Raw genomic sequence first — 12,287 nt, 5'->3', positions numbered from 1 at the left:
CCTGACATCCCCTCTGTACCCATGTCCAAGCACCTTAAAACTATGTCCCTCATGTTAATCATTTCAGCCCTGGGAAAAAAATACTGGCTATCCACACGATCAAAGCCACAAATAATAATTGGTTTATTATTGTCACAAATACTGATATACAGTGAAAAGCTTGTCTTGCATACTGTTTTTACACAGTGCATTGAGGTAGCAGAAGGTAAAACATTAACAGAATGAAGAATAGAGTGTGACGACTACAGAAAATTGCAGTGCAGGTAGACAATAAGGTGCAAGATCATAACAAGGTAGATTGTGAGGTCAATAGTCCAACTTATTGTATTACAGAACTATTTTATTGTCTTATAACAGAGGGGTAGAAGCTGTCCTTGAACCTGGTTGTACATGCTTTCAGGCTTTAAATCTTCCGCCTGATGGAAGAGGGGAGAAGAGAGAATGTCTGGGGTGAGTGGGGTGTTTGATTATACCGGCTGCTTTACTGAGGTAGTGAGCAATGTAGACAGAGTCCGTGGAAGGGTGGCTAGTTTCCTCGATGTGCTGAGTTATTTCCACAGCTCTCTGCAGTTTCTTTTGGTCAAGTGCTTTTTATGGTGCATTTGATAAAAATTGGTAACGATCAATTGGGGCATGCCAAAATTTTCTAGCCATTTTAATAGGTAGTCTACCTTTCCCACTCAATCTCTTGAAGACAAGCAAGGTGCAAACCACCTCACTGATTATTTATAAAACACACGCTGCCCTTATCCAAATAGGGCTTTTGGGAATTTATCTCTGGTCTTGTTTACAAAAAATGACTCTGCCAAATGTAAGGGAAAATTTACCGAAACAATTTGACAAAACAAGTATCAGCTCCTTGTGGAGAAATGGGTAGAGCTGTTTGAACAGCGTCCTGAGGAAAATAAGTACACTATACTTGGTCAAAGCATTCAAAGTAAATTTATTATCTAAGTGCCCTGAGATTTGTTTTCTTGCGGGCATACTCAGTAAATCCAAGAACCATAATAGAATCAATGAAAGACCGCACCCAGCAGGATGGACAAAAAACCAATGTGGAAATACAAAAGAAAAAAGTAATAATAATAATAAATACACAATGAATATAGAGAGCACGATATGAAGTGTCTTTGAAAGTGAGTCCATAGGTCGTGGGTACAATTCAGCAATGGGGCAAGTGAAGTTGAGGGAGGGGTAATAACTGTTCCTGAAAGTGGTAGTGTGAGTCCTGAGGCTCCTGTACCATCTTCCTGATGGCAGCAGTGAGAGGAGAGCATGGCCTAGGTCGTGGTGTTCCTGATAATGGATGCTGCTTTTTTGTGACAGTGCTCCGTGTAGATACACTCAATGGTGGGGAGGGCTTTGCCCATGATGGAATGGCCCATTCCCACTATTTTTTGTAAGGCTTTTCTGTTCTAAGACATTGGTGTTTCCATACCAGGCTGTGATGCAGCCAGACAACATACTCTCTACCACACATCTATAGAATTTTGTCAAAGTTTTAGATATCATGCTGCACCTTTGCAAATCCTTGAGGACGTCGAGGTGCTGCCATGCTTTCTTTGTAATTGCACTTACATACTGGGCCCAGGACAGATCTTCTGAAACGATAATGCACAGGAATTTAAAGTTGCTGACCCTCTCCACCTCTGATCCCTCAATTAGGACTGGCTCATGGACATCCAGTTTCCTCTTCCTAATCCAAATCCACCAACAATATGACAGTGTTGGTCAAAGTATGTTCAGGTGAATTGGCATGGCTGGTAACATGCCAATCGGTTATGGGAGCTCTTTTAAGTGCAAATTTCATTTCAAAGATGTCTAGCTTACAGTATGCTCATGCCACAGATGGAGACCAAGCACCACAAAGCAGTTTTTTCATTAAGGAAGCAAAACTACCACTTGAAAATTGTGATCATGTCATTTTTACAGTTTTCTCTTCAAGCAGCTGTTTATGCCCTTCCATTTTATTTCGCCAACACATCTTTGGATTTGCACTTGGATCCTTGGATTGTGAGAGTTTCTTACAAACTGATTTGAAATATAAGATTGTGTATTTTTGTCTGTTTTTTTAAACCAAGGTTGATGTTGATTTGTTTTTTACACAATGGTTTTAATCTTCTGGTAAATTTCCTAGTTTTATCTATGCATTCCTTCTTGCTCTTCTTGTATTTGTTAATAACTCAAAGATTAATATTTGTTAGTTTCAACTGTTCATTTCAACAAGGGAGAAGAATGGTTATTGTGGATGACATGCATTGGTGTACTGGACATTTTAGTATTTGTGATTGAAACAAAACTACAACATTAGAACAATGTAGCTGAATCTTTTTCACCTTCTCCAATCTCGTCCAACCTGGGTGTTCCTGAGTTTACTGCCACTGCAAAAATTACCAACTATTCCACTTGACTAGTGTATGGACACTGTAAATTGTCCTTCATTTTCCCCATTTTAATGGGCAAAACAAAGTGTGCCATATTTTACCATTTTCCTCCTTCATCTGTTCCATTAGACAGAGCAACATATTTCTGAGAATTTGGGTAAGTGCTCACATCAGCAGTTCAGGATATATGCTAAAATGAATCGGACCTGTGTCTCTTTGGCATTTTATTTTACCATTTATGGATAGAAATCAGAACCCTGTGCCTTCTGGCTGTGAGGGATGTTTTAACTCTGGTGCATTGAGGAAAAATCAGGTTTTTGAACTCTGACCGTGATTCTACTCGGAGCTGAAACAATGGAATCTTGCAACATCCATCTGTACTTCCAACTCAGCCTGGGTGAGTACAGTGACTGAAAATAGTTCAGAACACAAAATGTTTGTGAGTTCTATTGGTGAGGGAAGAATAGGGTAGTTTAATGAACAGCAGTTATTCTTTCAAGGGAGTGTAACATTGCAATGCTGTGGTACACAGGTACCATTATTTATTGCAAATTTCCATTCTCTCAAGGATCAGATATGGCGGGCTTTCTAGTCTCAGTGATGGAAAAAAAACTTCTATATAAGAAAAATAAACTAAAGTAAATGATTTAGAAACAGATTTTAAAACTGGTTGAATTCTTGTCAGTTTTCACCAAATCGAGTTTTAACAAACCATTTCTGTTCCGAATAAAGAGTTTTGATAAAGTAAATAGGATGAATATATTTCCATTACTGGGGGAAGGAGAGGGGAGGGAAAGTCAATAAATAGAAGACATCAGTTTATGACCTAGAGGGGAATTAGGTAAAATATTAAGTTATTAAAGTCTGTAATGCATTGGTTAAGATGGCTTGTGATAAAAAAAGCGTTACAACACTAATTTGCACAGCACTAACAGTTATAGTACAAGATTTGTATAAACACCCAGAATGTAAAATGAAATGAGAAGGATATGATCATTCAAAGAGCTGCCAGAGGAACAATGGACTAAGCGGTCTCCCTCAGGGCTGGATGGTTTTAAAAAACAAACTTTAAAAGCTAAACAGGAGACAAGAAAAGTCACTGTATATAAAAACTTAGACTGTAGGTGACACCTAAACTTTGTTTTAGAAAAACCAAGAGGGCTTTTCAGGAAGATTACAAAGCACAGATAATGAGTAGACTTTCTTATAAATTCTCTTATGTTATCATATACTGTAACAGAAAGTGAGGTGTTGTGTTATATCAGAGAGACAATAAGAAAATATGTGTTTTATTCATTACTATTGTAACCTTGTCTTTTTCTATTTACCAATTCTAATATAATTGTTTACATTTAAGTCTGAATATAAACCTGTCACACTAAGATTTTATTTTATTCTTGGAGATATGTACTGTATCTCCCCTTCACAGTTAGTGTACTATGAGATGTACATTCTTGGAAATAGGTTAATTCTAACTATATTTTCATTATTTGCTTATTTTAATTGGAATAAACCAAGTGTATTTGCACTTGATATAATTTGAAGAATTAACAAAAAAAGCTTTAATTTTTCAGACATCTTTACAGTAGAAGTTAGAATCTACTTCTCAATGTATTTAAAAATGTGAAACTTTAAAAAAAGACATACCAATCCACTATCAATCTCTTTCTTTGTGATAAAAACACACTATTATTCAGAATTAAACTGCATTTACAACAAAAAGAATCATAAACAATGTTTGTTCTGAAGTCAAGTTACACTTTGCTGCTGTTAATTGGTTTTACACTTATAAAACATTTTTCTCATTAATTCTATGAAGTAAATCCAATTAATTCTTCTATGGCTCTGTTTGACCACATTTTTAGAACAGTGTTAAGTAGACCTAACTTACGAGCAGAGTTAAAGGAACCTAACCTGTGAGCATCTGACACAGAAGAGTGGCTGTGAAGGAGGCTGATTGGCTGAATTCACATATTTACCAATAGTAAATAGACTTGAACATCCAATCTTCTGATTCACTCTGTATTATGAGTGACCTGCTTAATATATGTTTAACATGTAAAGGTGAAAATAAGTTATTTAACAGTGCCTTGTACAGTAAGTATTCAGCCCCAGCCATTTGTTTACATAAATGGACATTACAACCAGGGATTTTGATCAATTTAACTGAGAATTTTTATTAGTGAATCTACTGTGATTTTTTTTCACAGTAGAGACCAAAAACAGGGAAAATTGTAAAGCATGAGAATCTAAAAAAAAATCAAAAACTGAAATGGCAGCCACTCAAAAGTATTCATCCCCCTTTGCTCCGTACTTAGTTGAACCTCCTCTCGCAGATATTACAGCCTGTAGTCTTTTTGGACAAGTCTCTTATTAACTTTGCAAAGTTTGCCCATTCCTCAATACAATATTGCTCAAGCAGTGCCAGGCTAGTTGGGGGGTGGCGGCAGTGCACAGCAATCTTGAGGTCTTGTCAGATATGTTCAACTGGGTTAAAGTCAGGACTCTGACTGGGCCACTCAAGGACATCAATTTTCTTCATCTGAAGCAAGCCTAAGGTTGCTCTCGCAGTGTGCTTTGGGTCGCTGACCTGCTGAAACTTCCTCCCCAGTTTAAGCTCCCTGGCAGAGGTCGGCAGGTTTTTATCCAGGATCTCTCTGTATTTAGCAGCTTTCATCTTTTCATCAGTCCTAACCAGATTTCCAGTCCCTGCTGCTGAAAAGCATCCCCACAGCATGATGCTACCTCCACCATACCTTATAGTAGTGATGATGTTACCTGGCTGATGCATGGTATTAAATTTATGCCACATGTACCGCTGAGTGTTGAGGCCAAAAAATTCCACTTTAATCTCATCCAACCACAAGAACTTCCTCCATATTTTTCCAGTATCTTCTAAGTGACACTTTGCAGAGTCTTACTGGCAAGGATATGCTTTTTTTTTTAGACAGGGCTTCTTCCTTGCCACTCTTCCATAAATATCCTTTTTGTGCAAGGCCTCAGAGATTGTAGAACCATGAACTTCATCTCCAGTTGCAGCCACTGACTTTTGCAGCTCACTCCGAGTGACTGTTGCCATTACAGTAGCCTCTCTTACAAGTGTCATTCTTCTTCAGCGACTAAGTTTAGAGGGGTGGCCTGACTTTGGCAGTGGGCTGTGGTTCCATATTTTTTCCACTTTTTCACGATGGACTGCACTGAGTTTCAGGGTATGTTCAGTGCCTTCGAGATGGTCTTGTACCCTTCCGGACCAGTCTACCATCCTACATTTTGTGAAAGGCTGTTGTGAGCTTACAAGTGGGGAGGGAGGGAACGTCGACTCAGACCATGAGAGGCCTGCATCGGGCATTATCATGCCTTACAAGGCGCAGATTGGAAGTCTGTGTGGGGTGCTACTCCTCGCACAGACACTAGAGCAATGTGTGGTTAAGTGCCTTGCTCAAGGACACAAACACACTGTCACAGCTGAGGCTCGAACTAGCGACCTTCAGATCACTACATCAATGCCTTAATCACCTGGCCACGTGCCCAACAAGTACAGCTTACAAGTACATTTTTTTAATTATTAGAAATAAATGGAACATTCTGGAAATTAAAATAAAAAATGCTTGATATGGTCATTGGACTAATGTATTCTTCAGATATTAGCCTGAACTGTTCATTTTGTCACTACAAACTTACTCACTTTGTTCATTTGTTTCACCATTTTATGTGTAAATAGCAGGTGTATGAAGCAACTTATTTAGTTACAACGAGACACAAGTTCTTCTGTGTTGGTTAACAGTATTTGTGATACTCTTTAGGGAAAATAATGAGCATAAGCTTCTTTCTATTAATGATACTGTTATTAACACTTGACAAAAACTGAAGATATAGCAGCTGGGGTAAATGGGCAACAGCAGAATTAAAACAAGCTGAAGATTAGCTAAGAGGATTTTTGTACCAGAAATAGGACCATATGAATTTCATTATTAATTATTTGTTCTTAAAGATTCTTTTTATGCCATAGTCTTATGGATTTATACACAAGTAAATATTAAAAAGCATATTCCTTATCAAACAATTTTTACATATAAGTTTTATATATAATTGTTTTATCAGCAGGATATTTGTTTGACTATTACAGTTTATCCCAGACTATTTATACCTTAAAGGCCAATTGGTTTACTGAAGAAGGGTCTCAGCCAGAAACATTAACTGTTTATTAATTTCTATAGTTGCTGTCTGCCCTGCTAAGTTCCTGCAGCATTTTGTGTGTGTTGCTTTGGATTTCCAACAACTGTAGACTTTCTTGTGTTTATATTGTCTCCTTTTTCCGAAGAGGACACTAAAGATTACAATACTGCCCCCTGCTGCCACAATTGAATACTATTGAAGGGACATTTCTTGTCCTACTGAATTCACCACCCATTCAAATATAACAAGCATACTTCATCTCTCTTCTGCATTATGTGGACCTCCTCTCTTGAATCTTTTTTGTAACTTTCTGTCTTGTTTAAAAACCTCTTCAAAATTATTCCCTTCAACTAAGCTTTTGGTCCCTCAGAAAAGACTGGAAACACCAAACTGCATCTGAAAAATGAGGCTACATTTCAGGTTGAAGATCCCCATCAAAACTGGAAAAGTAAAAATATTAAAGTGTTTTCAACTTTAAATATTAGCACTGTTTCTCTATGGACAGATGTTGTTTGCTGTTTGTAATTCTTGGCTTTCAGAATCTAAAGTTTTTTTTTATTTTCTACTTCTTAAGGCGTTTATTTCCTAAATATCAATGAGTGAAGGAAGGACATGTTTCTCCCATACATTAAAAGTGCTAAATCAACACAATATCTTAGCATTGAACTGGGGACTCAGTGTGTTATGTTTGCCCATATTAAATGTTTAAATGAACTAATAATGATATAGCTCTGGCTAATTCCTCATCAACATAGCACAAAAACAGACTGGAGATCTGATTAGCTTTATTTGACACACTGAAACATTTAAATGTACAGTGAAATGGGGCATTTGTGTCAAAGACCAACACAGTCCGAGATATGCTGGGGGATATCCCACAAGCGTTGCTACACTTCTAGTGCCAACATATCATGCTCACAACTTACTAACCATAACTCATACTGTACGTCTTTGGAATATGGGAGGAAACCAGAGCACCCAGAGGAAACCCACAAGTTAAGGTCACTGTTTAATTGCTGATGAGGAAAGGCTTTGCAGCAGAAGGAGGAGAACCAGAAGTAACAAGGGCACAGAATACACACTGGTTGGCAGATTTCGAGGTCCACGTCTACAAGTGGCTTGCTAGCATGATTCTGGACTGGGCTGGCTGAGTCTGGACCTTGTTCATGGCGGCCACGTTGAGTTTGAGGCAGGTCATGAGTGAACTAACACACAGAGCAATCCTGCTTCAGCTGTAATGCATTGATCTTAGTGGCAGATGTCTCTGTTCATAATAACATTGGTAGAAGTAATCACTGTGAGAGTGTGAGCCTTATATAGAGACGAGGATCAATTTCTTATGTCAGAGGGTGGTAAATCTGTGGAATTAATTGCTAGATGGCTGTGAAAGCCAAATCATTGGGTATATTTGAAATTGGGGTTGATAGGTTCTAGATAGTAAGGGGATTAAAGGGTTATGAGGAGAATGGTGTTGAGAGGGAAAATAGATCAGCTACGATTGAACTCTAGAGCAGATCCGATGGACTGAATGGTCTAATTCTGCTTCTATGTCTTGTGGTCTTATACTCGATATGCAGAACACAAATTCTCTCTACCAAAGTGCCCCGGTGTACAACATTGCCCTCAGCCAGTTAAAGACACTATGAGACCCTTAGAAACATGGACCCCCTTGCTGCATCTCAGGAGCTACTGTTCAGTAAATCAAGATATCACTGAGGAAATTCACCATCAATTTAGCAAGCCCACACTGTGTTGAGCTGCCTGAGGAAAACTGCATTTAAATGCCAAGATGAGGCATGAAACTCCTGGTTTATTGGGCCAGAACTGCTGACTGGATGATCCATCCAGGCTTCTTCCTGAGATCTCCACTGTGACAGAAGCAGGTCTTCAGCCAATGTAATTCACTCTGTGACCTCAGTGGCTGGGAGCACTAGGTATAATGAAGGCTTTGGACCAGACAACATTCTGGCTGCTAGCAATGAAAACTTGCAATTCAGGCCAAGTCTTTTCAGTGCAGTTACAACAATGTGGAAAATTGCCCAGGTACATTGTGTATGCGGAATGCAGGATAAACCCAGTCCAGTTAGATACCACCAATTAGTCAACCCTTATTCATCAATGCATAGGAATTTCAATCTGACTGCTTTTGGAGAGGCATTTTAAAACACAAAATTTACCTTAGAATTAGATTATGCTGAATGATAACTGAGTTGACAGAGGAATGTTGTTCTTTTACTAATCTTCTATGCATTTCAAGGACACGAGAGACTCCAGATGCTGGAAACTGGTACAATACGAAAGGTGCTTAAGGAAATCAGCAGGTCGAGCGAAATTAGGTTCAGGGTGAGCATCCAGATGAAGGGACTTGGCCTGAAATGCCAATTGTTCATTTCCCTCCATAGATGCTGCCTGCCCTGGCAAGCTCCTCCAACAAATCATAAATACTGGAGATTCTGCAGATGCTGGTAATCCACAGTAACACACACACACACACACAAAATGCTGGAGGAACTCAGCAGGTCAGGCAGCATCTATGGAGGGGAATAAGTATAGAACATAGAACAGTACAGCTCAGGAACAGGTCCTTCGGCCCACAATGTTGTGCCGAACTAGCTAAAAAGCAAATCAAAAACACCCAAACACTAATCCTTCCTACTACACCATGTCCATATCCCTCCATTTTCCTCACATTCACATACCTGTCTGAATGTCTCTTAAAGGCCTCTAATGTATTTAGCTCTACCACCATACCAGGCAGCACATTTCAGGCATTCACCACTGTCTGAGTAAAAAACTTACCCCTCACATTCCCTTTGAACCTACCCCCTCTCACCTTCAATGCAGTCCCTCTGGTATTAGACATTTCAACCCTGGAAAACCTTTCAAGCAGACATCGTTCATCAGGACTCTTGAAGCACAGACTGTTTGTTTCTCTCCATAGGGGCTGCCTGAGCCAGCGAATTCCTCCAGCACTTTTTGCTCCTATGCATCCTGCTACTTCCTCCTTCATTCTCTCCACTGTTGAACTGTTTCATTTCAGTCTCAAATACCGACCTTTACAACATGTAACCTTTAAAATTGGAGGGTACATTTCTTGCCTTCCAACCTTCACCTTTTCTTCCTATAAAATCAGATGATTTAAGTCAACTGGTATTCTCCAGTCTTCACTATCTGATTTACTTTAATTTCTACTTCATTCAACATTGCAACAGATGGCTGTGCAGGCCAAGTCATTGTGTATAACTAAAGCAGAGGTTCTTGATTGGTAAGGGCATCAAAGGTTATGGGGAGATGCCAGGAGAGTGGGATTGAGAGGGATAATAAATGAGCCACGTTGGAATCACGAAGCAGAATTGATGGGTGAATGTCCCAAAACTCCTCCAATGTCTTATCAATGATCTCACTTTCAGAGCTCTTTATCTTGTTATTTCATGCTCTCGTTATTTATTGCTATTTGCATATGCACAGTTTATTGTCTTCTATGCTCTACTTGTTCTTTCATTGATCCTGTTTATAGTTACTGTTCTATAGATTAGCTGTGTATGCCCACAGGAAAAAGAATCTCAGGGTTGTTTCTGGAGATGTGAATGCACTCCAGTAATAAGTTTTACTTTGAACTTTTTTTTATGGTCCTGGTCAAATTGTATGTAATCATTCTAAGCTATCCATCTCAATTTCTTAGAAGTATTCCACCAGTGATGGAAAATTAATGAACTTTATAGTAACATTAGTACTTAAATTATGGTACTAAACTCTGCGCTACTCTTTCAGCTCTCTTTGCTTTCGTTGAATTGGCTGTTGGAGATGAAAAAGAGTTGACAGTGACTGTTGGAGGTGTTGAAACACTTAGCTGCTTAATCTCAAGGCAGCTTCCATATGATCGCCCTGTGAGCTGGTACTGGACAGCGATGTACCCAGAGTGTAGTGGCTCCACTGGTGGAAAGATACTGGACATTTATCCTGATGGAAGAACAGTATTTGAAGAGGAGTTCAAGGGACGAGTGCTGGTATACCGATCAAGAGTTAAGAAGGGCGATTATTCAATCACTATCAGGGGAATAAAGATACCTGACTCGGGGGAATTCATCTGTGCCCATGAATATCTCTCTGATGAGAAGAAAGTGAGACTAATAGTGAAACCAGGTACGTATGAGTAGAAGGGAAACAAAATTAGTCAGAAATTCTCAACTGGTTAGTCGGCATCTTCACAGAGAAATGGAGTTAACATTTCAGGTTAGGACTATTCAGCTACAGTATCTGTAGATATTTAAAGGAATATTCTCAAACATTTTCCTGAAACTTGCCCCTTTATGGTGAGCAGTTTTGTGCTCCTTATTTAAGGAAGATATGCTGACATTGGTGGGGATCCTGAGCAGGTTCACGAGAATGATCCCAGAATGAAAGGGTTAGCATATAAGTAGCGTTTCATGGTTCTGGCCTATAACTCATTGGCATAGATGGCTGTGGATGCAAAGTGATTGGGTATATTTAAAGGGGAGGCTGATAGATTCTTGATTAGTAAGGGTATTGAAAGTTCTGGGGAGAAAGCAGGAGAATGAGATTGGGAGGGATAATAAATTAGCCATGATGGAATAGAGGAGCAAACTCTATGGGCACAAATGGGCTAATTCTGCTCCTACACTATGTTTTATGATCTTTTAGTTTATTGATCCTTGACTTAGCAGAAAGGGCAGCTTGGGAGGGTGACATATGAGATTGCATGACCTCGTTAGTGTACAAAGTTATGTATTAATAGTCCTCACTTCGTACTCTTCTGGGAATTTGTTCATCTTAAAACATTCCGATGAAAAGTTATCGACCTGAAATATTAACTGTGTTTATTTTCACTCTTGATTAGTTATGAATGGGTTTGAGCTAGATGAGGAGCTTTGATGGTGCTGTTTTCTGTAGAAAAGTCACAGTGTTAAAGGAAGGGAAAATCAATGTGAAGTGCTGAATAAATGGGAATAAGATACAGAGAAAGATCAAAGAAATAGATTGAAATGGGATGGGGGATCAATGAAACACATTCTGTGTTCAGTAAGACTTAACTGAAAAGTAACTTTAAGGACAAGTCCTGACAAAGATTAGGGTTTATTCGTCAGATCTACGTACATCAAAATATACAGTGGAATGAATGCATTGTTCTGTGTTAATGACAAAAACTGGCAAAAAATTTGATCTGTTTTACCAAGAGGTAAATGTACAATTTTTATGACTTTATAATAGGACTTTGAAAACTGTACAATCATCATGTCTATCAAATTAATAACTAAATGAGGTGGAAGGAAAAATACTGAAAAAAGTACCTTAGTTTATATATCACTTAGGATTTTGGGACATGGTCAAAAGGTTCAGATGTTATTCAGACCAAACTTCACAATGGGTAAGAAATATGATCTAAGTGTCTTTGACTGTGGAATGATTGTTAGTGCCGGATGGGATGGTTTAAGTATCTTAGAACCTGCTGGTCGCCTGGGGCTTTCACTCATAAGTCTCTAAACTTTACAGAAAATGGTGTGAAAAACAAAAGACATCCAGTGAGTGACAGTTCTGTGAGCAAAAATACTTTGTTAATGAGAGAGGTCAGAGGAGAATGGCCAGACTGGTTCAAACTGACAGGAAGGCAACAGTAACTCAGATACCCATACGTTACATCAGCGGTGTCCTGAAGAACACGTTCTTGAGAACATTTGTGGGGCACAATGCATGAATTAAAATATTCCT

The 12,287-nt window shown here is 38.8% G+C and overlaps 2 protein-coding genes across 4 annotated transcripts in view; one reads left to right on the top strand and one right to left on the bottom strand.

Moving 5' to 3' along the window:
* The window catches only part of nipa1 (NIPA magnesium transporter 1), an 87,504-nt gene that overhangs the window by 43,929 nt on the left and 31,288 nt on the right, over nucleotides 1-12,287 (bottom strand). The window lies entirely within an intron of this gene.
* The window catches only part of LOC140727001 (uncharacterized), a 32,424-nt gene continuing 22,789 nt past the window's right edge, over nucleotides 2,653-12,287 (top strand). For all 3 annotated transcript variants that reach the window (XM_073044128.1, XM_073044126.1, XM_073044125.1), the window contains exons 1-2: nucleotides 2,653-2,781; nucleotides 10,332-10,703. In XM_073044128.1, the coding sequence (XP_072900229.1) occupies nucleotides 2,739-2,781; nucleotides 10,332-10,703 (415 nt within the window). In that variant the 5' untranslated portion in view covers nucleotides 2,653-2,738. The remainder of the gene's footprint in view (nucleotides 2,782-10,331; nucleotides 10,704-12,287) is intronic.

Source organism: Hemitrygon akajei, chromosome 4 (genome assembly GCF_048418815.1).
Source record: "Hemitrygon akajei chromosome 4, sHemAka1.3, whole genome shotgun sequence".
In the NCBI taxonomy this organism is placed as follows: Eukaryota; Metazoa; Chordata; class Chondrichthyes; order Myliobatiformes; family Dasyatidae; genus Hemitrygon; species Hemitrygon akajei.
The sequence above is the reverse complement of the archived record's forward strand: the minus strand, read 5'-3'. Positions and strand labels throughout refer to the sequence as shown.